General features: G+C 49.9%; 2 protein-coding genes and 2 non-coding genes across 5 annotated transcripts in view; 2 read left to right on the plus strand and 2 right to left on the minus strand.

The window, feature by feature from the left end:
* Positions 1 to 3,327, plus strand: part of LOC102974179 (protein VAC14 homolog) — a 100,752-nt gene extending 97,425 nt beyond the window's left edge. The window contains exon 7 of the mRNA XM_055078861.1: positions 3,059 to 3,327. Coding sequence (XP_054934836.1) covers positions 3,059 to 3,135 — 77 coding nt within the window. The 3' untranslated portion in view covers positions 3,136 to 3,327. The remainder of the gene's footprint in view (positions 1 to 3,058) is intronic.
* A 5,262-nt stretch (positions 3,328 to 8,589) lies between these two features.
* Positions 8,590 to 25,271, plus strand: part of VAC14 (VAC14 component of PIKFYVE complex) — a 97,362-nt gene continuing 80,680 nt past the window's right edge. The window contains exons 1-8 of one of the 2 annotated variants that reach the window (XM_024124948.3): positions 8,880 to 8,967; positions 20,705 to 20,829; positions 20,930 to 21,080; positions 21,690 to 21,797; positions 22,352 to 22,461; positions 22,743 to 22,849; positions 23,848 to 23,982; positions 24,450 to 24,602. In XM_024124948.3, the coding sequence (XP_023980716.1) occupies positions 20,798 to 20,829; positions 20,930 to 21,080; positions 21,690 to 21,797; positions 22,352 to 22,461; positions 22,743 to 22,849; positions 23,848 to 23,982; positions 24,450 to 24,602 (796 nt within the window). In that variant the 5' untranslated portion in view covers positions 8,880 to 8,967; positions 20,705 to 20,797. Of the gene's footprint in view, positions 8,968 to 20,704; positions 20,830 to 20,929; positions 21,081 to 21,689; positions 21,798 to 22,351; positions 22,462 to 22,742; positions 22,850 to 23,847; positions 23,983 to 24,449; positions 24,603 to 25,271 lie in introns of both variants that reach the window. The other variant, XM_024124947.2, reaches the window with a different exon arrangement.
* On the minus strand, positions 17,735 to 17,805 carry TRNAG-GCC (transfer RNA glycine (anticodon GCC)). The gene has a single exon. It is a non-coding gene; the product is annotated as a tRNA-Gly (tRNA).
* TRNAG-GCC (transfer RNA glycine (anticodon GCC)) lies at positions 18,413 to 18,483 on the minus strand. The gene has a single exon. It is a non-coding gene; the product is annotated as a tRNA-Gly (tRNA).

The raw sequence follows: 25,271 nt of genomic DNA on the forward strand, positions 1-25,271 counted from the left end.
GTGCAGGGGACACGGGTTCGTGCCCCGGTCTGGGAAGATCCCACATGCCACGGAGCAGCTGGGCCCATGAGCCATGGCCACTGAGCCTGCGCGTGCAGAGCCTGTGCTCTGCAACGGGAGAGGCCACAACAGTGAGAGGCCCGCGTACCACAAAAAAAAAAAAAAAAAAAAAAGTGTTTCCTTGGACTTCCCTGGTGGTCCAGTGGTTAAGACTCTGTGCTTCTACTGCAGGGGGCACTGATTCAATCCCTGGTTGGGGAACTAAGATCCCACATCCCCGTGGTGCCCCACGGTCACCAAAAAAAAAAAAAAAAAAAAAAAGTGGTTCCTTTAAGATTAATTTTGCAGGTACTTTCTCGCACATTTTCTTTTGGGTGCACACAAATGCCCTCATGTGCTTCTCCCATGTGTTCTGTTTCTTTGTCTTGTCCTACTCATCTCCTACGTTTCCCTGTCGAAAACTGATTGTCACTTTGGGTCCAGTTATCAGGCCCCTCCTTCTATGGTCACATGCCGCTACTCCCACTGTTCTCAAAAAACTTAACCTTAAGCCCCAAGTGAGGTTGAGGTCAGAGCTGACTCTAAAGAGGAGTGGAGTAGTGGGGATTGATGCTTTGGAAGATGTGGAAGAAGAGACAGGATTCCAAACATCTAGGCAAGGAACTGGATGTGACAGAGGTAAGGAAGGAAAGGGCCAAGTCAGCCATAATACAAGACATGAGTCACACCTTTAAAAATATATATATTAAATAAAAACATTTTCAGGTTAAAAAATCAGTAACAGAATTCATTACCAACAAGCCATACCATAAGCAATGCGAAAGGAAGTTTTTCATACTGAAAAAAACTGACGAAAACTTGAATCTACAAGAAGAAATAAAGTGCCAGAAATGGTAAGTTATAGGCAAATAGAATTTACTCTCATTTTTTAAATTTCATTAAAACCTCCTCACAAATAAAGTGCCAGGTCTAGATGGATGCATTGGTGTTTTCTATCAAATATTTTTAAAATACCAATCCTATACAAAATCTTTCAAGAAGTAGAGAAGAATACAACACATCTCACATCATTTAAAGAAGTCAGACATTGTCCTAATTCTAAAACCAGACAATCACAAGAAAGCAAAACCAAGACCAATCTCCCTTATGAACACTCTAAACAATCTTAATATCACATTAAAAGATATGAAAACAGGGACTTCCCTGGTGGTCCAGTGGCTAAGACGCTGTGCTTCCACTGCAGGGGGCGAGGGTTTGAACTAAGATCCCACATACCCCATGGCCAAAAATAAAATAAAATAAAAAATAAAACACATGAAAAAAATCAGGATACACTATGTTCACGGATGGAAAGACTGAATATTATAAAGATGACAACTCTTCCCAAATTAACGTGTATGTTCAAAGCAATTCCTACTGAAACCCAAAAAATATTTCTCATGGTATTTAATAAACTGATCATAAAAGTTAGTATCAAGGGGAATTCCCTGGTGGCGCAGTGGTTAAGAATCTGCCTGACAATGCAGGGGACACAGGTTCAAGCCCTGCTCCAGGAAGATCCCACATGCCGCAGAGCAACTAAGCCCATGCGCCACAACTACTGAGCCTGCTCTCTAGAGCTCCCGAGCCACAACTACTGAGCCCACGTGCCACAACTACTGAAGCCCACGTGCCTAGAGCCCGTGCTCTGCAACAAGAGAAGCAACTGCAATGTGAAACCTACGCACCACAACAAAGAGTAGCCCCCACGCGCAGCAACGAAGACCCAATGCGACCAAAAATAAATAAAAATAAAATAAATTTTTAAAAATATAGTATGAAGGATCCAAGGGCCAAGAAGAATAAATAAGGCAAAGAACAACTTGGTATAGGGAGTAAGGGAAGCAGTTAACCTATTGGATATTGTCTTATTTTAGCACTAAAGTAATTAAAACACTGTTATATGTGCAGAGCTAGACACATGCAACAGACTAGAAAAGCTCAAAAACAAACATATATATTGAAACTATATGGAACATGACATTATCCAATTGGTGAGGAAAGGATGTCATATTTCAGGGGTTGGCAAATTTTTCTGTTAAGGGCTAGACAGTAATATATTAAGCTTTGAAGCCCATATAGTCAGTCTCTGTCACAACTACTCAACTCTGACATTGTAGCACAAAAACAGCCAGACAATTAAACAAATGGATGTGCCTGTGTTCCAACAGAATTTTATTTACAAAAACAGATGGTGAGCCAGATTTGGCCCATGAGCCATGGTTTTCTAAACAGCAACGGAACAATGAGTTTTAGTAAAAGCTATTTATCACATCATACACAAACTAAGTTTCAGGTGAACTAAAGTTCTAATGTGAAAAAAATAATGCTTGACAATATAAATTATATTCAGGACATGTTATTTTTTCACAATAAAAATTATTTTAATATAAAACATCCAAAAAATTAAGCCACATAAATTATTTTAACTCCCTGTTGATCAAGAATTTTATATGTATAACTGATTCACTTTGCTGCACACCTGAAACTAAATCAACTATACTCCAATAAAAAATTTTTTTAAATTGAATATCAAATTGAACTCTGAAATAAAAAAAGAATTTTCCTACTTTTTATGTTAACTCAAAAAGATAGAAAACCTTATCAATTTTCTTCTTGTATGCCTGTGTGCCCAAACCCTCATCTGTGAATGACTTTCCTATAACTTTAGAAAGCATTTCAGTGTCTTCTCTAAAATTCTTAACTCAGTGCTCATTTTGAAGCTATGCTACTAATGTATCTGAGTAGGACCCTACGGTGCCTATCCCAGCACAGATTCTCCCCTCCCCCATGTCCTCCACCTGCCTCTTGTTTGTAGAAAAGCTTTAGCCTCCTAGGCCTTCCCCAAGTCCCACAGAACAAAATTTAATCAGAAGTGAGAAAATACAGAAACAAAGGAAAACAATCAAGCAAGACAAAATAATAATAGTTCAGCCATAAAACAAAGTCAAGGACCTTTTGTTCCTCATTAAGGGCTACAGATAATGTTCTGAGACCTATCCTTCATGCTCCTTTGCAGATACTGAAACCCATACCAGGTGGAAGAAGTTAACTAACTGCATGCTGACCCAGACCAGTTGGAACCAGAAGATTTAATGATATCGACTCCCAATTACCTCACCAGTAACCAATTAGAAGAATGTACATGAGCTCATCATACACCCGGCAACCCTCTCTCTCATCCTGTTTTTAAAAACCTTTCCCTGAAAGCCATCAGCGAATTTGGGCCTTTTGAGCATTACCTACCTTGACTGCTTGTTTGGTGCCTGCAATAAATGCTGCGCTTTCCTTCACCACAACCCAGTGTCAGTAGATTGGCTTTACTGTGCACGGTGGAGCAAATCCAAGTTTGGTTTGGCCACACTAATACAACTGCTTCAGCCTTCTCAATCCCCACTTCCGTGAGAACTACAAGTTTTAAAACAACTCAAATTAAATGACAGCCATTTTTTAGAAGTAAAACACTTAGCTGCTTTGGCTGTTTAACTACTTCTACTTTTTAAAAAAAATAGAAATAAACCTCTAGAACTGGACTGAGGTCCTTGGGATATCCATACTTCAAAGTGGACTTTTAAACTCCCTGAAATTGGTATAAAATTTCTATGCGTCATATTCTATAAAAAACTCCAAGGTTTTCTTGGTTCTTCAAGGGGACTATGACACACACACACACACCCCCAAGTTAAGAACCTGTTTCCAGAAGCTGGACATCCAGAATATGAAGTTGAATTATCAAACTGGAAAGAAAATAGATTTTCATAGTAACACAGGGGACGCAGGAAAAGATACCCATTTACACTGTAAAACTCCTTAAATGGTTCTGACCTCAATTTGAAATTCAGTACGTGGGGGCTGGGTGGGGGGGGGAGTCAGATCATAATAAACACAGAAATTAATGAAAAGAAGTCTTTTCTACCAGCGGTTGTTTTTACGTTTTGGATCAAGCCTCAGTTTGTACTCCAACAGACCTATTGGCTTTGTTCTGTTTTAAGGTCTAGACAGTATTCATAACGCCAATACGAAATGTATGTCTCAACAGGGTCCGACCAAGAACAAAATAATCCTGTTTTCGACAGGAATCCAATCATTCAGAGTCAGCAACTGGGACAAGATCTTACATTTCTGTAGCGCTAATTTATACAGCGCTTGCACCTGCCGCTTTCCACCGGACCTTCACTGCGTCCCAGTTGGGAAGAAGTGGACAACAGCATCCTATTTCTTGATAAGGAACGTTCTGGACTCAGTTTGTGAGATGTGGGGCGCTCCCCAGGTTGCTCAGGAGTCTTTTCCACACTGTCAAGGGCAGGTTGAAAGTTTCTGACACTGTTGGTGATGGAGAGCCGGATATAATTACGAAAGAGGTCGGGGGGAGTCAAGTACGCTTGCGGGAGGTGTAAGCTCGGCAGGGTCGGAGGGCTGCTACTGGGAAGGGAAGGAACCGAGAGACACCGCGAAAGAGGAAAAAGGAGCGTCAAGAGGAGCCTCCCTCCAGGGTCGACAGAAGAGGGGCGGGCGCCTCTGAGACGTGAGGAAAACGACGTGAGAGAAAAACCTAGAGGCTGCGAGGAAGCGAACAGAGTGGCTGCCTCAGGGAGGGAAGCAGCCCGGCTGAAGCCCCCCATCTCAAGGCGGCTTGTTTGACTCAGCGTCCCTGCACCTCGGCCGCCCTTATCGTCCTTCTCCCCACAGGGTCACTCACCACCGAGTTTGTCGGCTCCAGCAAGACGCCCAGCTCCATTCCTCACCTCACGAACTCCCGGCGCCACAAATTCAAATACGAGTTCCAGAGCCCCGCAGCCCGGAACCTCTCCCAGAGTGAAGGACGGATGGATCAATTGAAGCCCGGCTGGCTACAAATACACACGGAGGTGGGCGGGGCGAAGGGATGGGGTGGGACCAAACAGCGTTACCACGACGACGGCTTCGGGTGGGCGGGCTGTGGTGAAAATGGCCAGAGGGCGAGACTCGGCGGGAAAAGCCGTCTTGTTAGGTGCTCCAGGTGGTTTGGGGCTGAGGCCGTCTCCTCAAGAGTAACCGCGGGCCTGTGCTACGGTCACGCCACCGGCCTCCGTTTCCTTTAGCCTTCTCTCTCAGCAAGCGATTTTCCTGTCCAGTTATAAAGTGAAAGTTGTTTCCCCAAGGTAAGCGTTAGTACCACCACCCCTTGTTGGGTAAGGGGTAACGGAAACTTGAGTCCACTTTGTCACCCGAGGAGCGGGTACTAAAAACAGAAAAAGGTGAAAATTTGGATTTCTAAACATTTAGTTATTTCTTACCGTGTGAATTTTTATTGTATCGTGCACATTTAGTAGTCTTTAAATATTGGGTGCAACTTGAGTTACAATTAACTTTACCATTCTAGTTCTTCTGACCCCCAAATTCCATCTGACCGGTTAACGAACAAAGACCTGAATTTTTTAATTTTCTGTAACAGTCTCAAAGATTCTCTACCTTAAGTTCTTAATCTCCCCTAAATCTGAAGGCAGATGGTAAAATGGGCAGGTGCTTTGAGTCCAAACCGTTAGAAGAATCAAACTAATTCAGCTGAGGCTCCTCCTTTCTTAGATCATCACTTGAATCTAAAATAATTGAAACCAGATGCCGAACATGGTTCAATGTGTATCTCATTCAATGCTGATGGTCTCACAGAGGTCTCACTTATGAAAGAAAGTAAACATTGTTGAAATGATGGGGGAGAAATAAGACTTTCTACAGACAAGTAGTTCTTAGAAAAAAAAAAAACCTTACAGCTTTGAAACACATCTTGTAACAAACCACAAAGTTGTTGTTAAATTCTTGTCTCCAAAATCTAAAAGAAAACTTCAGCAGAACTTACCGGCTTATCAAGAAGAATTTCTTCCTCTAGACGTAAGGCAGAGAAGCATTTATGAAAGCTTAGATCTATATGTGTTTAGATACCTGCCAACCCTTTTCTTAAAATTCCATCTTCAAAACCCCCTGCTAATGAACCAGCCAGCTGCATCCTCATCTGGAGAGTCAACTGGGGAAAGAGTCCCTTCCAAACTCTCTCAGTCTGTTGACAAAATTCATTTCCTTGCAGCCATTTGAAGTCCCATTTTCTTGGCAGCTGACAACAGGGGACCATTTTTAGCAACTAGAGACCATTCTCAGGTCCTTACCAAATGACCTGTCATAAACAGTTCACTGTTGTTACTGTTGACTTCTCAAGGTCAGCAGGAGAATCTCCTTCTCACTTAAAATCTCTTCTAATGGCTTTTAAGTCCGCACATGATTAGGTCAGACCCACTCAGAATTATCTCCCTTTTTAGTAACTCACAGTCAGATGATTAGGGACCTCAATTACATCTGCAAAATCTCTTCTACATAACGTAATACTTGTTAGAATGACAGTCCATCATATTTAAAAGACTCAACCACAGTTGAAGGGAGGGGTTTGGACAGGGCATATACCCAAAAGGGAGGGACCATTAGGGGCCATCTCAGAATTCTACCCACCTATAGCCCCTCACTTGTGTCCCATAGATTCTGATCTGTGGATTGAGAATAACACTCCATTTTCAAAACTGTTATAAGCTTTAAGTGAGTGCTTTTCACTCAGAAAAAAGTACCACCAGTGTTATGTTCACATTGTTAAAAAGAAAAAAAAAGAAAAAGAAACAAGCCCAAACTGAGTCACTTGTGCTAAACCCACATTAGCAAATCAAGACTTAATATCTAACCTAATTGTAGTTTCAGCTTCTCCCCGGAATGTGACTTTTAACTAGTTAATCTGGAATTACCTGATCAGCTCTGGTGAGGTAATCTGCATGATAAACACCCCCCTTCTCCAAAGGATGGTGACATACCTGAACCCATCCACTTCCTTCCCAGCCCCCTCCCCCTTCTGCCTATAAAAGTCTTTGAAGCTCTTTGAAGCTCCTGTCTGCTAGATAGGATGCTGCCAGAGTCATAAATTGTTGAATAAAGCCAATTAGATCCTCAAATTTACTCAGCTGAATTTTGTTTTTTAACAATATTAATCCTCATTGGGTTCCACTGTGATATAGCCTTGTCCTAAGTCCCTGTCCACTGCGGAAGCTTATGATAAGGAACTCTGATGTATCTCCCTGTTACTGTATCTTTAGCCACACTGAGTCAATAAAGTGCTTTTAAAATTTTTATCACATAGCTTCAATTTCTGTTCCAGGATTTAGTGTGACACTTCAAAGCACTTGGAGGGGCTGCTTTCTAGTGGATCCATCTGGAGGCCTGCAAGCAACACATTTGGGGCTTCTGCTGTCTGTAACCCAGCCCTCCAAGGTATCAGAGCATGATAACACATCCTGAGTCCCAAATGGTGGGGTGACAACCACTGTTGGTACCTGAGATTTTAGGTGGTAGTATAAGCTGGTAGAGTACAGGGTCCCTGGAGAAAGAGTACCAGGCAAGTCTTTCTTGACATAAGAGAAGCGGCCTAAGCTGTTTTGTGACCTAAATCTGGCCACAATGCCTGCCCTGGAACAGGTCTCAGTAATCATTGATATTAAGGGAAGTAAGGGAATGCAAGAACAAAGGAAAAGCAGTCAAGAAAAACAGTTCAACTATAAAACAGAGTCCTAGTTCCTCCTCAAGGGATGTACATAACAATCTGATACGGTCTTTGAGTACTGCAAGAACTAAGGCCCCCACCTAGGAGGAGGATGGAATGATGACGTTGACCCTCGTGACTTCAATCAACTAAAGCTTGGACTCTGTCAACTGTGGCCCGAATTCTATGCTGAATTCTCCACTGCTCAAGCCCCTTCATGAATACCTATGTACCTTTAGCTTAAAACTTCCCCAAATTTGCTGTTGGGGGAGACCCTGCTTTGGCAGAGATCACTGGTGTTCTCCTTACTTGCAGCAAGAAATAATAAATGCTTCCTTCTCCCTAACTTTGGCTTGGTTGTAACTTTTGGCTCAATACCCACCAAGAGGTGAACCCACTTTTGGGGTCACAATAGACGGATTATTCTGTTTTTAATTGCAATTTATTTATGTGTTTTAGAAATATATATATATCACTATTCAAACCCATGATTATAGGGCATAAGCAAGGCTAAAGTAGGAATTTTAAATTTTTTAAAGTTCATTGATTAGAGAAAATATTTTTTAAATAATAGTACAAGTGGCTAGGATATGGCGAAATCAAGATAGTGTTACTCTAATTTGGGAATCATTGGCCTATGAGAAACTGGCTGGTGACTAAGCAGTGGAGGAACTAGTGGATTCAGTAGATATAGAATAAATTATGCTAAACGAGTCAGGCTCCAAGAGCCCCTTCGTTCTCAGGAGCGTGTGCAGAAGCCCACCATGTCCCAAGCCTACCACGTGCAGGCAGTGGAGTGCATGGTATTCACGCCCTACTAAGCAGGCCTCAAACCAAACCCATACCGTGGGGGTCTACAAGCAGGAGTGTGATGGGAGAAGCTGGAGCCTTGTGGGGGCGTGGCTAATCCACCTGCGGATGCGTGCGGGGGCGTGGCTGGAGAGGGGCGGGTCCTAGCGGCGGAAGGCGGAAGCTGCTGCAGAGTCACCTGATCTGAGTAACATGGCCGCTGCCCCTTGAGCCCGGCAGGTGCTGACCGGGAGCGGGTCTCGTGAGCTGTTTGGCGGCCAGGGGCAGGGGTACGGAGACGGTGTCCGGGCCTGGGTTCCGAGGCGGCGCGCGGCGGCGGAGCGAGACAGGCGGCCCGGGGCGGCGTGGTCCATGAGCCGGCGCCGGAGGCAGCGCGGAGCCGCAGACTCCCCTAGCCCCGGCGCGGCCCGGGCTGCCGCGGGCTGAGGAGTCGCGGGGCTCCGGGGATCGCCCCGAGCTGCCACCATGAACCCCGAGAAGGATTTCGCGCCGCTCACGCCCAACATCGTGCGCGCCCTCAATGACAAGCTCTACGAAAAGCGGAAGGTGGCAGCACTGGAGATCGAGAAGTAAGATCAGCGGGCACCCGGGATGGTCGTGGAGAGCGGAGCCGGGACTCCGTCCTGGCTCTGCAGGGGTCCCGCTCCTCCGGGCAGCTCCTCACGCCTTTGCAGCCACTGTTGCTACCCCCAGGTTTCAGGCCCTTAGGGCCGTGCTTAAGAGCAGGAGATTGGCAGTCCCGGCTTTGCTTCTGACTGTGTGACGTGGGCCAAATTATTTAACCTCCTGGTACCCCAAAGGGGCTGCCGTGAGAACGAAGCGACGAAATGTATGCGTGGTGCTTTGCACAGTGCCTGACACATGGTGTGTCCTCAGTGTGGTCTCCATGCAAACGAGCAAATCAGAGAGTGACCTCTGATGGGAGGGAGGTAGGAAGCATGAGAATTTGCTAAGGATGTTGACCTGCCTCATTTGTTACCCAGCTTCTGAGAAGTGAAAGGGACAGTAAGTTGACCAAGTGGAGAAATCAGCCAAAACCTCAAAGCCCAGAGGGCTGTTTATCTCTGTCATATCACGCTTCCCTGAAAGTGAAAGAATTATTTGTTCTTGTTTCTGCAGTCTTATTACACGTACAGCAGTCCCCTCTTATCTGTGGGGGATATGTCCGCAGACACCCAGTGGATTCCTGAAACCTTGGATGATACCAAGCTCTATATATACTATGTTTTTTCCCATACATACGTATGTATGGTAAAGTTTAAGCACAGTAAGAGAATATCCTAATGACCGGCATCACCAGCATTGCATTTTAGGGCCATTATTAAGTAAAATAAGGGCTATTTGAACATAAGCATTGCGATACCGACAGTCGATCTGATAACCCAGAAGCTACTAAGTGTGTGGGTATCATATACAGCATAGATATGCTGGAGGAAGGGATGACTAATGTCCTGGTGGGATAGCACAAGATTTCATCTCACCACTCTGAACCGCATACAGTTTAAAACATAGATATTGTTTATTTCTGGAATTTTCCATTTAATATTTTCTGACCTGCTGTTGACCATTATTGGTAACTAAAACTGGATAACGGGGTTACACTATTTGTAACCATGATCTGACATTTTGTTTCCTTTTTTTTTAATAACAAAACAAGGTATTTAACTGCAAACATTAAGGTTTTTCTGCTGTTATTTTACATTTGTATTTGTTTTTTCCAGCCAAATCGTTGTGTTAAAGTCTGGTGGGTGGGTAATTTCAAAAGAGTAGAAAGAAGCAGGCTGTGAAACTGAAAGAATGCCAGTCTGGTCATCAGGAAATTGGGATTGTAGTTTTGCCCTAATAGGGTAGCCACTGGCCATGGGTGGCTATTTACATTTAAATTATTGAAGATAAAATAAAAATTTTATCCAGTTCCTCAGTCACACTGCCCATATCTGACATGTTCAACAGCCACCTGTGGCTGTCAGCTGCCATAATGGACAGTGCAGATTTTAGAACATTTCCATCACTGCAGAATGCTTTGTACAGCTCTAATCTAGTCTGTTGTGTGACACTCATTCTTTGACCTCCAGCAAATTCCTTAACTCGGGGTTTCTTAATCTCCGTACTACTGATATTTTTGGACAGATAATACTTGGTTGTGGTGGGCTGTCCTGTGCATTATAGGATTTTTAGCAGCATCCCTGATCTTTACCCACTAGACACCAGTAGCTTTCCGTCAGTTGTACAACCAAAAATGTCTCCAGACACTGCCTAATGTCCCCTGGGGAAGAGACAGTCACCCCAGTTGAGAACCACTGCCTTAACTGCTTTGGGTTTTAGTTTCCTCCTCGGCTAAAGGGTTTGGATTTTACTAAAAGGACCCTCCCCTTCAGCTCTGACATCCAGTATGTCCAGAACCACCTAGCTGCTTCTCTCATCAAGCACCACTTTTTTTTTTTTGGCTGCATCTTGTGGCTTGCAGGATCTTAGTCCCCCGACCAGTGTCCTGTTTGATATGTTCCTCATAGTATGTGTTTCACAACTTGCTCAGGGACAGAGGGACTTATTTATAAGTGCTTCACCTGGGAGCTTTCTAGTGTGTCTGTTTATAAAGACACTGATCCTATTGGATCAGGGCCACACCTTTATGACCTCATTTAACCTTAATTACTTCCCTTATAGGCCCTATCTTCAAATACTGCCACTAGGGTTGTATGAACTGGGGGGGGCGGGGGGGGGACAATTCAGTCCATAACGTTGATCATTTAAAAAAGTGATCACGGGCTTCCCTGGTGGCGCAGTGGTTGAGAGTCCGCCTGCCGATGCAGGGCACACGGGATCGTGCCCTGGTCCGGGAAGATCCCACATGCCGTGGAGCGGCAGGGTCCGTGAGCCATGGCCGCTGAGCCTGCGCGTCCGGAGCCTGTGCTCCGCAACGGGAGAGGCCACAACAGTGAGAGGCCCGCGTACCGCAAAAAAGAAAAAAAAAAGTGATCACGTGTAAAACACTGTCTGCCTTATTTGGGGGGAGGAGGATTTGGCCATTGTACATCCCTCATGTCGTTATTTTGCGCAGCTGCCCTATGAGCTAGGTAGTGTTACCCCATTTCAAAGATGAGGAAACAGAGGCTCCTTGAGGGTAAGTAATCATCCCAAGGTTTCACAGCTAGAACCTGGATTAAAAACCCGGGTTCATCTGTCTCAAAAGGCTTCCCCGTTACAATGAATGGTTTTCCCTTCCAAAAGGGAGACATATACTTAATAAAATGTCATACTTGAACACCCCCATGGTAGTTTTAACTGCCACTTTCTGTTTTCTGGAAACCATCTATCTGCTCGGGTGGCAGAACCAGTACTGCATGGGGTGCTGGAGTGAGGGATTAAAATTCCTAATAAGAGGAGGGTGCTTTATCTTGATGACAGGCCTCTCAGACACTAAAAACGCAGAGACGGATGCTTGGCTCGACTGAAGGACCCCAGACTCTAGACTCTCAAGACCGGGCTGTGTTAGGTGACCGGGATCTGATGGCTAAATGTGTGAGCCTGTTGTGCACAGTCCTGGAGAGCCTTTACCCCAGAGCCTGGCTCCAACACACCCACACGGCTTTCTCAAGGATAAGGCCCTGAGGCTAAGATTTTAGAATGGCTGTGGCAGGTTTTGCGGGCCCTGGGTGTCAGGGGTTATAGTCCCTGATGAGTCCCGAGGACAGGGGTGGTGAGACCCCAGGCGCTGCTCTCCGGGAGAGTCTAGCGTGGGGGAGAAACGCCAGCAGGCGCTCTGATAAGTGTGGTGGGTGCTCCCTCACTGCGGTGACAGGGCCCTCACTGCAGGCTGGGAGAGATGATGCCCTTTGTGGTGACCAGGGATGGGCTCACTGGCAAGTCTCCGGTGTTCCTGAACTTTGAGTTCCCAAAGCCAGCAAATGGAGGTGCCCAGGCCCTGCGCCCTGAGAACACCGAAGCCCAAGGAGGGGCTCCAGGATCAGAGCTGCTGAGGGATGAGTCCCTGCCTGCTGGGGAAGGCAGGGTGGGGAGGGTGGCGTGGGGAGCAGGGATCCCTGGGGCTCTGTGATCAGATCAGGGTTGAACTGCTGCGTTTGACCTGGCCTTTTGGAGCCTGCCACCTCTGTAGGGAGACACTGTTTATTACCAAGTGACTGCAGGCAGATCTTGAAGTGTGGGTTAGAATTCCACCCAGCAGATTGCTTCATCCAGGGGTCACAGACTGGCAGCCAGGGGCCGTGTCCTGCCGCAGACCTGTTTGGTTTGGCCGGGATTGCAGGGTATTTTAAATCAAGAAATTTTACAGTGAAGTTCAGTTTTATGGCTTCTATTAAAGAATGGGAAGATATGGCTCTGTGCGGCCCACATTCCCATGTAGCAGTAGGGGACCCAGGGGCCCACCCTCTTCCCCCAACCAGGACATGGGCTCCCCAGTTTGCTTCCTTTGTTGGCAAGTTCACTACAGCCTGTCTTACCTCCCTTGGCCTTCTCACTTGTGTCTCCTTCTTGGCCCCTGTAAGCATTTGAGTTTGTGACCTTGGGTTTAACCTCTCTGTGCCTCAGTTAACTCATCTTAAGAAAAAAATTACACATTGAAAACATTATGCTAAGTGAAAGAAGCCAATCACAAAAGGCCATGTATTGTATCATTTCATTTGTGTGGATTCATAGGCAAATCCACAAAGTCAATGTAGATCAGTGGTTGCCTAGGGCTTGGGGGAGGGGGGTTGGCGGGAAATGGGGAGTGACTACTAATGACTACAGGGTTTCTTCTGGGGATGATTTAAAAAGGTCTAAAATTGATTGTGGTGACACTTGCACAGCTTTCTGAATATACTAAAACTTGCCGAATTAATTGTACACGTTTAAAGAGGGAATTTATGGCATGTGAATAATATCTCAATTTTAAAAAATAAGAGTATCTGTAGGTTGTGTTACAGTGTGAGGGAAGCGCTTATTCAGTGGTCTATTGTCACCTGAGATCCAAACATGCCTCCTGCTGTCTCCTTTACAGTTTTTCCACTGCTTATATCCAGTGGATGCTCAGTATATTTTGCTACTTAACTAACTCTTGGGCCTTTTCAGAAGCTCTTGGGCCTTTCCTCAGAGGCAGATGTTCCGCTTTTCCTGTTCAGTTATTGGAGAGTCGTGAGCAAGTGGAAACCAGGTTACTTAAATACTCAGCAAAGCAGATGGAGGAGACGTTTACCTGCCAGATTCTCTTTGGGAAATCGCTGCCTGAATATGTTGCCTGATTACAGCGTGTTACATAGAGGACTGGGATGGTTCATTGGACTTGTCAGGAAAAAAATGGCAGCCCGAAGTCCAGGCTGAAATTTTTACAGCACAGGAATAAACACAACTCTGGATTATCTTTCTGTCCTTCTTGGAGCAAGGAGCAAAGCAGGTTCTCAGTCAGCAGTTAATGAATGAATATGATCTTGTTTGGTGTGTATAACATCATAGTTTGATTCTGATTTTGCACTAATACTGTTACATGAGCATATGAAGTGCAAAACACATTATGTGCATTATTTTATTTAATTCTCTAAAAATAGTACAAAGCCACAGCCAAGATTGTCTCCTCTGAAGACATAGGAATGTGCGTGCAATGGCTGAAACCTCTGCCACCTCCTGGCCAGGCCATTTGGACATCAACAAATAAAATGAGATAGGATTAAATGAAATAATGCATGTAAAGTGCCTGGCACCCAGTAGGCATCCAACAGGTGGGAGCTTTGATGTTTGAAGAAGGGATAATGTAACATGGTAGATTTCAGACCTGGTGTCAGAAAAATCTAGGTTTGATTTCTGCACCTACCATCCATAAGTTGTGTGACCTTGTATGTTTCATAACATCTCTGAGCCTCATTTCCCCCCATCTGTAAAATGGGTATTATAGTACCTAGCTCCGTGGCTTATTTTAAGGTTTAAATGAGATAATGCGTGTAAAGCATCCACCACATTACCTAGCATGTAGTAAGTGCTCAGCAAATGGTTATTTCTTTCCTGCCTTAATGGTAGAAAACCAACCCTAGACCTTCATTTCAACATCTCAAGCATGTACCTCATCTGTACACCCATGTGTGGTGGAGGAATGCTTCAGAGATGCCTAACACTAGACAGTGGCGAAAATGCATGGAGAAAGCTGCACTTCAGTTGGGGCCTGAGTTCTGCTCGAGGGAAGTACCCTCTGTAATCGGGTGTGTGCACTTTGCGGCTGACGTGCTTTAAGAAGATGGGCTGGAGGAACTGGTGTACAGTTGAGGGGGCCTGGGCTTTGTAGGTACCAAGGTTCAGATCCTCTGTGACCTCAAGAAAGGGACTTGGTTTCCCGGAGGCTCTCTGTTTCAAATCTAAATGATGAGATGACAATAACTACAGAAGGAGGTTGCTGTGAGGAGGAATACCCAACCCCTGGAATACTTAGTGTGTGTGTTGGGAAGTGGTCAGCTCCCCGGTCCTCACGCAGCCTGTGGTTGTCCCCGAGCTGCGTTACAGAGGCCGAGGGGCCCGTGCGGGGCTGTGGTTTTGTTGCTGAGACGAGGCCCCAGGTTCTCCTTGGGTGAAGGACACATCCTGGCCTGTCTGTGGCTCCTTCTCAGTCGGGGACAAGGTAGTCGGTGTGGCACTCTGTGAAGCTGCGAGCAGTGTTGAGAGCTTGGAGTTGGCCGGCGTTGGGCATCGTGCCTCCTGGGGAATGGGTGGTCCTGCCATCCGGCGACACCTCTGACTAGTTGAGAATGGAGGCTCTGAGCAATCTCTAGAGGATACTTCGTCAGCCAGAGTTTTTAGAGGAACGAAGCAGATCTCTTCTCTGGGACACAGAACAGCGATGCGTGTGACCCTAATGTCAGCAAAGGTCACTGGGCCTTGCGATCATAAGTTTCTGGGCCAAATATTAACTTCAGAACTAGTTGAGATCCCCCAGCTGTGGCTCACAACGTGGAGACGAAAGAGGAGACGGGGTGTTCTTTCAAGAGACACTAGCCTGCAACTGGGGGCGCCCGGATTTCAAACTTCACTTCCTCTGCTTCCCTTTGTAGTTGCTTTTTCTCTCGGCCTGTGCCCCGTGGAGAGACCAGGTCCCGCTGACGGGGGCTCTTTGGGGCACCCCCAAGGGCTTGGTTCACCGCTAGGCAAACGCATGTCAAGGCCCATCCTGGCATCGGCGTCTGTCCCCAGCCACGGCCCTGGGGACCTGGTCCTCCTCAGTGTGCGTTTTGAGGTCCTGGTAGTGGTGCCCTTGGTCCCTCCTAACTTGAATTGTAAACTAGGGGTTAGGCCCGTCCACGTACAATTCTGATTTACCCAACAGGTTAGGTGTAGATGAGCAGGCCACCCCTGTCACCGGTACGGCAGCGTGGGGCTTTGCCCGTGTTTCCCTACACTTGCCCAGCGGCCCCGCCCACCTGCACGGATGGGTCCCTGGGCAGAGGCTTACTGATCCTCACTTACTGTGTGGGGAGCTGTAGACGCGGGGAGAGGGCTGGCACTCAAGAGGCAGAGAATCGTGGCACCAGTCTGTCCTCAGGTACTCTGGCCTGGAGCTGTGGAGCTAGAAACATGAAACCCGTGAGAAAGAACCCGTGACATTCGATAGTGCAGTGCTGGGCACAGACTGCGGGGTCGCCGAGGCCTTCAGCGTCCAGAGGAGGAGTGGTCCTTCCTGGGATGGTCAGGAAAAGCAGCGGGTTGGATCTGAAGTGGACTTGGAAGGCTGGCTGGGATGTGGAAGGGAGCGGGAGCTTCCCCATAGAGTAGAATGGACAGCAAGTGTCCAAGGAGTAGCATAGCAGGGCCCAGTAAGAAGCCCTTACCAGAGAGGAAAGTTGTGCTGGGCAGCTGCGCAGTGAGACTGCAGAGGTCACCCGGCCCGGTCTTGATCACCCTGACTGTCAGGTGGAGAGCGTGGGCCCGGTTCGTGGGACAGGTCTTCCTGCTGTGGCCCCAGGGGTGACCCACAGGGCCAGGCCCAGTGCTCTAAGAACATGTTCTCAGGGTTCCCCTCCACAGGGAACCACTGTTTCTCACTGTCTCGCTCTCCTGGACACTGATAATATTCTTCCTCCAAGTGCAGGTAGAGACTTGGGGTTCCAGGCCCTTGGGAACTGAATGGGCCATTGTATTTGTAGTGGCCAGGGGTGCCCTGAGTTGCGTCCTGGTAAGATTCGGGGTGTGGGGGGCCTTGCAGCTGGTGTAGAGCGAACGGGAATGTCGGGGGGTGCTGAACACAGATAGTCCCCTTGCCCGTGTCCCCCACTTCAGGAGACCCTGTTACACTTGCCCACTGTCACCCAACGTTAGCGCCCCATTGCTCAGGGTCTCCCACCGTTTGGTCTGTCAGCCTCTGCAGTCTTCAGCGTTCCCTAAACGCTGTTCAAGTCCCTGCCGCCCACCGCTGCAGATCACTGGTACCTTCCGTGGCTGCTCACGGCCACCAGAAGCAAAGGCCACTTCCTTTGCCAAGCACGTGAGTGGGCGCAGCCTCTCTGGCCCTGTCACCCACGTCTCCTCCACCTGTGTCGTTTGTGCTGCCAAACCAAGTGCCTCTCTCCTTCCTCTGAGCCTTTGTTCATGCTGTTCCCTCTGTCTGGGCCTCCTCACCCTGAATGAACACCTACTGCTCCTTCAGAACCCCTTTCAAAAGCTGACCTCACGAAGCCACACCTAACTCCCTCCCCACGAAAGCTGCCGGGTGTGCTCCTTCTCGCCTGCCCCCTCCTCACCTTGCACTGTCCTCACCAGATTTTTTTTCTCTGTTTTGCACGAAAGTCCTCGAGGGCTCTCTTGTTTCCCCTCCACGGGATTCTGGCAGAGAGCCCCTCCGGGGCAGGGAATGCGTCCCCTTTGCCATCTCTCAAGTGGGGAGGAGGGCCCTTTCCGGTGGCTCAGGGACCGGTTGTGACCTGAAACGAGGAGACAGGCGAGGAGGTGGTTCCAGGACGGGCTGTGCTGCTGGCAGGGCTGGGTCTTCTTCGCTGCCCTGCTGGAGCCTCATGAATGTCATACTCCCACTCTCAGGGCTGCTCTAACACGGACGGAGCAGAAACACACACAGCCTGGCTCCCCCAGGGGCAGCGCGCTCAGAGTCCCCGGGCAGCCTGTCTGGGCAGGAGGGGAGGCACAGTTGCTTGCAGCGGCTTTGGTGATCCCCACATCCTGGACTCCTCAAGAACAAGGGGACACAAGATCTAACTCTCTGTGGAATTTAGGAAACAGGCGTGGAAAACTCAAGCTAGAAAAAAGTCATTCTAGGTTTTTCAGACTGTATCCCCAATGCTGTGGGCAGTGTGAAATGTCAAATCCAGTCTCTTAGGATGATAAAAAAAAAAAAAAGTTTGCTGTTGCATTGGCCGGGAATCGAACCCGGGCCTCCCGCGTGGCAGGCGAGAATTCTACCACTGAACCACCAGTGCTCCAGCTGTGAGCAGCTGTGTGAGCACCTCCCTTTAGCCCAGTCCCCTGGTCTGTACGCTGATTCACAGAACGGAAGGCCACATCAGCACAGCTGCAATGGCAGAAGCTTAGGCTCCAGAGCAGGAGAGAAGGCAGGAGGAGGCTGTGTGTGTGTGTGTGGGTGTGGGTGTGTGTGTGTGTGTGGGTGTGAAGTTGATTTGCCTTCAGACGTCAGGACCGAAAGTAGAGCTCAGGTTGTTCCTTCTCGGTAGCAAAAAGCCCACTGAGACTCTGGGGACTTCCTCCTCTCTGAAGTGTGGATTCTCCCGTCCCACGTTCACGTGGAGTGTTGGGCTGTTTTACAGCTCACAGGCTTCAGCACAGCTCCCAGCTGGAGACTGGCCAAGGCTGAGGGGGTGCAGCAGGAGTCCCCTCACGGGGTGCAGGGTCCCACAGCCAGTGGTGCCTCTGTGGAGAAGCCAGCTGCTGTTCACGCTCACGCAGCAGGGAAGTGTGCTCAGAGATTCGCAGCACCCTTGGCTGCTGCAGGCCGGGCGTGATTGAGGAGCTGGACCCTGCAGCAGGATCTCTGGGGGAGCTTGCCAGGAAGAGGCCAAAAAGCAGCACTGCATTGGCCGGGAATCGAACCCGGGCCTCCCGCGTGGCAGGCGAGAATTCTACCACTGAACCACCAATGCTCTGGCTGTCCTCTGGCACACCTGCAGGGCTTTTCTCAAGAGGCTGTGTCTGTCCTAATAGTCAGAGAGCTCTGGCACATCACTGGGCCTCGTCTGGCTGGTTTGTCCTGTTTGAGAATACAACGGGTTTACGTAGAGCCATCCTTGCTGCGCCTTATTACACTGCTTAGGGAGGGGGCACTTATGGAACTGGCTTCCTCCCTTGGTTCATCCACAGCCCTCAGCCCCCTGGGGTGGGCTTGGTGGACTCACACCCTATAAAGATCAAAGCAAGAGGCCCCTCACAGGCCATCTGCGCAGCCCCTTCCTGGAATCCCTGTCTCTGCTCCCACATCCGCCAGCTCAGGGGGCAGGCCTGTTTGATTCACCTGTGGCCACAGTCCCAGGCACAGAACAGATGCCCCCTACGACTTGCGGGATTGAATCTTTATCAAGCCCTGTAATCCCCATTGAACAGCCTTTTCACAGGAGGGGTCACAGCCTCACAGGACAGCACATTTATTTAAACAATGCTAATCACTAGCAGGTTCCTGACACCGAGCTGGAAGCACACAAACTAATTAATACCTTTTGGACTTGACCGTCCTTAAAATTCTTTGAGCCAGCTGGAGACCCCATTTATGCCAGAGGCGAGCAGTGTACTTGCCGTGATGGGCACAGAGCAATTAGACAGTGAGTCCGGGCAGCTACTTGGACGTCTGTAATCTTTAGGCCTCCCTGGTCACACCTTCAGCTGCTACACTGGTCCTAGTCCCTCCCACCTGATGATGGGACAGTCTCCCCTTCCCATCCATCTCATGGCTTCTTAAAACACCCTTTCACATCTCTTCAAAACCCGTAAACAGCTTCCCTGTTACCCATGATGTGAGATCCCTTCTCCTGAATCTGAGCGGCCAGGCCAGCTCATCCCAGTTGATTTCCTGCTGTTCTCTGGACCCCAGACAAACTTGGCGAATTTCCTCTCCTTGCTTTTGCCCACACATTTCTTCCCGCCCGGAGCACCTGCTTCCTTGTCTCAGGGTCCCTGCCTCCTCCGAGGTCCAGCTCAGTTCCCACTCCTGGGAAGATGTCCCTGACCCCCAAGCCACAGCCCCCCAATGGTTGTCTGGGCCCCTCATGCCACCATTTGCGCACATGAGGCTTCTCACCGCAGAGACGCTGTGAGCCTCCGAAGGGCGGAGTGTCTTCGCGTCCCCTGGGCTCTGAAAGGAGGCCCTGATGCCTGACGGAGCTGGGCCTTCCTCTGCTGGCCTCCACTTGGGCGGGGCCTGCCTCGGGAGCATCCCCCCAGGGTGACCACAGGCGCTGCCTCCCTCAGACCGCCTCTCCCTGCTAGCATCACCCCCCAGGTGGGCACCCTGCAGGCGTCTCTACCCTTCCCGCCCTCTCTCCTCTCCCTGCTGCTTCCCGCTGCCTCGGCCGTATTTCAGGCCCCCTTCCTGACCCTGATAGCTGCGGCGTTCTCCCTTGGAGACGTTTCAGTTCCCTCTGTCAAACCAGGCCACCCCCACTGGGGCAGCCTCGCTGGTCAAAACATAGACATAAATACGTCACCCCACTGCTGGAAACCTTTCACCGGCTCGTCTTTTCCTTTAACTGTCCCCAGCCACCCCTTCCACACACCGGACTCCTCACCCTTCCCTAAATACACCGCGTCTTTTCGGGGCCCCCGCCTTTAGCCAGGCTCCTCTCTGTGCCTGAGGTTCCCTGCCTTCCTTTCTTTACCTGGAAAATGCCTGTTAGTGGTACTAAGATCTGACTCAGATGGCACCTCCCTGTCAGCCCAGGGAGACTTGCCCGTGGCATTCTTTTTTTTTTTTGGCCTCTGGGCGCGCCGCACAGCTCGCAGGACCTAAGTTCCCCAACCAGAGATGGAACCCGCGCCCTCGGCAGTGAAAACGCGTTGTCCTAACCACTGAACCACCAGGGAATTCCCATGCCCATGGCATTCTTGTTTCTGTGGTGTTGCTTGTGCTGTGTTGCTACGTGTGCGTTTTTGTGTGTGGCTCGTGCTTGTTGGACCTGGGCAGGGTTCAGCACCGTCCCTGGAAATGATGACATAGACACAGAGAACTGCTTGGGTGCATGAATGGAGGGCTGAGCCAGTGTTGAATGAAGACGGTGGATCGTTGCAGTTTGGGGCCCCAGCACAACGTTCACGTGCATTCTCTCAGATTCCCAGAAGTGACACTGTTCACCACCGTTCTTCATTCTGTCGTAGACAAAGGGAAACGGAGACCCAGAAAAGGGAAGGGACCGTGACCCAGCCAACGCCTCCCAGTCAGCAGCAGAACTGGGAAAGCCCTGCCCCGAGATGCCCGACTCCCAGTTCCTCTTTCTAAACAGGTCATCTCCCTCCCTCACCCCAGCCCCGGGCCCCAGAGCCGGCAGCAGCAGGAGCAGCCTGATCCGCTGGTCCTGCAGCCCCTCTCTGCTCCCTCTGCAGGCTGGTCCGGGAGTTCGTGGCCCAGAACAACACCGTGCAGATCAAGCATGTGATCCAGACGCTGTCTCAGGAGTTTGCCCTGTCCCAGCACCCGCACAGCCGGAAAGGGGGCCTTATCGGCCTGGCCGCCTGCTCCATCGCGCTGGGCAAGGTGAGCCCTCCTCCTGGAGGGACGTACACACCAGCCCGGGCCTTGACCCTGACCCCTGAGCCCTAGCAGGGTGTTGCAGACTTGTGATTTCTTTATTGCCATTGTCTCCACATCTCAGACCTCAAGGCTGGCTCTGTGGCCTTGCACCCTGGGTCTTGATGCTCTTCGTAATTTAAACAAAATTTTTTTCACTTACAGTTAATGGAATAATATAGAGCTCTATGATGAGAGTATAGAGTTATGTCAACAGCAGGATCAAAATACAGAACCATTCTGTCACCCTAATGTCCCCTCATGCTGACCCCACCCTGCCCCCAGTGACAGGGGCAGTTTACGCTCAGCTCACCAGGGCATTCGATCCATACCACAGAGATGCAGGGTTCTGCCTTTTGATTAGTTCTCTCGACCTTGATTCCTGCTTTCAGTGCATCCTTTTTGCTGGTCCTTCAGCCTGTGTGAGGAGGGTTGCTCCGGGGTCTCTCCTGCCTGACTCAGGCTCCGTCATCTTCCTCTGTGTCCGCCTGACCCCTGGAGCCAGCCCGGGCCAGGGATCAGCCAGGTCAGGCAGCCCCGACCCCAGCAGGCAGCTCTCATGCCTTTGACCCACAGGACATCGTGACGGAGAGCAACAAGTTCGACCTGGTGGGCTTCATCCCCTTGCTGCGGGAGAGGATTTATTCCAACAACCAGTATGCCCGGCAGTTCATCATCTCCTGGGTAAGGTCCGGCCCCGCGACACTCCTTCTCCAGCCGTAACGAGCCTCTAGTTGAGTGAGGTCTGCTCTCTGGCTCACCTGGGCACTTCCTGTGGCTACGGGGATGCCTCATTGTTATCCCTCTAGGAGCCGATGACGCCAGATAATCCAAAAACACATTTATTCAGCTCTGCCCGCAAAGCCCATCACGTTTGCCTCTGAAGAGGATGTGGTTCCTTCCTTGTCTCCGGAAACACCCAGATTTACCTTTGAAGCCAGCTGTGCTCCTCCAGCTGTCACACCTCTTCTAGCCTTGCCCACCTTTCCCATGGGTTCCCTCTCGCAACCCCCACCCCGCCCCGGGGCATCTGAACTGCCCTGGGGTTAAATTGCCGTTCCCCTGCCCATTGAACAGAAACAACAGCTACTCGCCTCCCCTCCCGCATGGGACACCCACAGTGCCGTGAAAAGATGCCTCAGCAGGGCCCCTTCTCACTGGCCAGTCCGGAGGATGGGCGAGGAGATGCAGGTTCTCTGGCTGGTGACTTTCCCTGATGGTTTCCTCCCCTGGGGCAGATCCTGGTTCTGGAGTCCGTGCCAGACATTAACCTGCTGGATTATTTGCCAGAGATCCTGGATGGACTCTTCCAGATCCTGGGCGACAACGGCAAAGAGATTCGGAAAATGTGAGTGGAGGAGGGGAGGGGCAGGCGGCTGCAGGGGCCCCTCGGCGCGTACGCGTGCCCCACACCCAACAGACAGGCGGCGGCAGGACACGAAATTCACCGTCCTCTTCCTGGCTCGTGTGCTTCCTGCTTTGAGGAGCTAGGAGATCATCCACCCCCAGCCTCTGAAAAATGTCCATCTGACAAGTGTGTCCCGCAGAGCACAGCAGAAATGACACTGGTGGAGGCTCCTCTGGCTCTGGCTGCATGAGCTGTCTCCTTTCTCCTTTGCTCATTGGTAGGTGTGAGGTGGTCCTTGGAGAATTCTTGAAGGAAATTAAAAAGAACCCCTCCAGTGTTAAGTTTGCTGAGATGGCCAACATCCTGGTGATCCACTGCCAGACCACGGGTGAGTGTGTAAAGGCCCCAAGGCCACCACCACCTCCTCAGAAGCACCTTTCTGTCTCCCCATCTCAGAGAGAGTCCTCGTGGGAGTGTGAATCAGTGTGACAGTGGGTCCTGGAGCGGTGGGTCCTTGTGGGAGAGATTCTGATTCTGTCAACATGGAGGCCCTTTCACTTTGTCTGACCCTAGAGGGGAGTCAGATCTGGAGGCCTTCTTGCTGGCAGGCTTGGCCTTAGCACTGTGAATTGAAATGCTTGGAGATTGGGGTCGTGTATCTCTTTGCTTCTACTGAGTATCAAACCACCACAAAATGCAGTTACTTCAATAGCAGTCCCTTGCTGTTGTCCTGAGTCTTCGGGTCAGCTGGGTGGCCCTGCTTCCCCGGGCCAGGCTCGGCTGGGCTCAGTCATGTGCCTATAGTCAACTGGAGGGTCGGCTGAGGTGTCACTCATGGTCAGTGGTGTCACTCATGTCTGGCTGTTGCCAGCTGTCACCTGTGGCAACAGGAACAGTCGTTCCAGGTGTCTCATCATCCAGTGAGCTAGCCCAGGTGCATTCACGTGGCATCAGTGGATTCCAAGAGACATGATAGACGTGAGCAAGGCCTCTAAGGCCTAGGCTTGAACCCGGCACACCGTCATTTCTACCACCTTCTCTTGGACAAAATAGCAGGGCCAGCCCAGATACCAGGACGGGGGAAGTAAACTCCAGCTCTTGATGAGAGAAGCCGCACAGCCCCATTACGGGGGAGTGGACACAGGAGGGATAGAGAATTGTGGCTACTCTTACAATCTGCCGCAGGATTGTAATTCCATATCACCCCGGTACCTGTATGTTCCTGTGGAAGGAAAAAGCAAGGGCGAGAGTATTGGTGAGGCTAGAAGCTGTGCCAGCCCTCAAGTGCCCTCCAGTTCTCCAGTCCCATCTCTGGGCATGGTCAGTGGGAGGAGCACTCTGGCTGCTCATTGCTGACCCCCTGGAACCCGCCAATTCCCCTTCCAGATGACCTGATCCAGCTGACAGCCATGTGCTGGATGCGGGAGTTCATCCAGCTGGCCGGCCGGGTGATGCTACCCTACTCTTCTGGGATCCTGACCGCTGTCTTGCCCTGCCTGGCCTACGATGACCGCAAGAAGAGTATCCTTCACTCTGGAGAGAGGAAACAAGAGCAGCCCCAAAGGGGGCCATGAAGTTGCAGGACCCTGGAGTGGGGGATGGGGGCTCCCTTAGGATCCATCACACCTCCACATTTCCCCAGGCATCGAAGCGGCAAGAGGTGGAGCTGAACATGGACAGGGAGAGCCAGGGCAGCACCAGGGACGTGGTGCTAATGCCGCCATCCCCAAACCTCACCTGGTTACTTACAGATCCGGAGAGGCTCTCCCAGGTCCCAAGGTGCCAAGTCTCTGAGCTCACACTGCCCCGCGTTGGGTGGAAGAAATCCTGTTGATGAGAGGTCCAGCAGAAAGGGCCCCTGTGAGGAGACATAGGAGCATCTTGCGGGGACCCCAGCGTGGCAGGGAGAACGGGGACTCAGTTCAGCCTACCTGTCTGCCCACTAACATAGCCCTGGACCGGGCTGCTCCTTACATCAGTGGACTCAGGCATCAAGGAGGTGGCCAACGTGTGCAACCAGAGCCTGATGAAGCTGGTCACCCCCGAGGACGACGAGCCCGACGAGCCAAAGCCAGTGGTTCAGAAGCAGGCAGAACCCAACCCTGATGACTCCTTGGCAAAGCAGGAGGGAACAGCCAGTGGTAAGTGGTCTCTGCCTCCTGCCCCTCACCTCCCAGGGAGGGCCACGGGGACCCAGAGGTTGTAGAACCTGACCTGGGGCCTCACTCAGCCAGCCAGGGCTCCTTTCCATATCTTAACTCCTAATAACAGCCCAGTGAGGTGGGAACTGCTGTTATCTTCATTCTACAGATGGGCTCCGGGAAGATAAGTACCACCACCAGGGTCTGGCAGTCTGGCAGCTTTGAACCCTGGCAGTCTGCCTCCAGAACCCATAGCTCTTAACCCTTTCTGCCTCAGAGAGTCATTAATGCTTTCTTTACTCTTTTTCTGGGTTCAGCTATAGTCGATGTAGAAAGGTTTGGAGCATGGCAGGAGTGCAGTCTGCAGGGTTCACTTGAGTCTTGGCGCTAGACATCCAGTGACTGGGAAGCTGGCTGCCTTTCCTGTGCCAGTCATTCTCAGGGTGGGAGGGTTAAGGAAGCTCCAGCTGTGGTTTATTTGGTCCTTCGGAATTCTGCTCTTCTTCAGACTCCTTTAACATTAATGTCTTCTTTATCCTTAACATGAAGAAAACCACTTTTATGCCGATTGGAGTCTGGAGTTTGACTCTCTAAATGTTCTCTAGAACTTTAGACTTTTCTAATCTCTTGGGCCTCTGTCGTCACTGAGAGGTCACCAATCAGCTCTGG

This window comes from Physeter macrocephalus, chromosome 17 (genome assembly GCF_002837175.3).
Source record: "Physeter macrocephalus isolate SW-GA chromosome 17, ASM283717v5, whole genome shotgun sequence".
NCBI lineage: Eukaryota > Metazoa > Chordata > Mammalia > Artiodactyla > Physeteridae > Physeter > Physeter macrocephalus.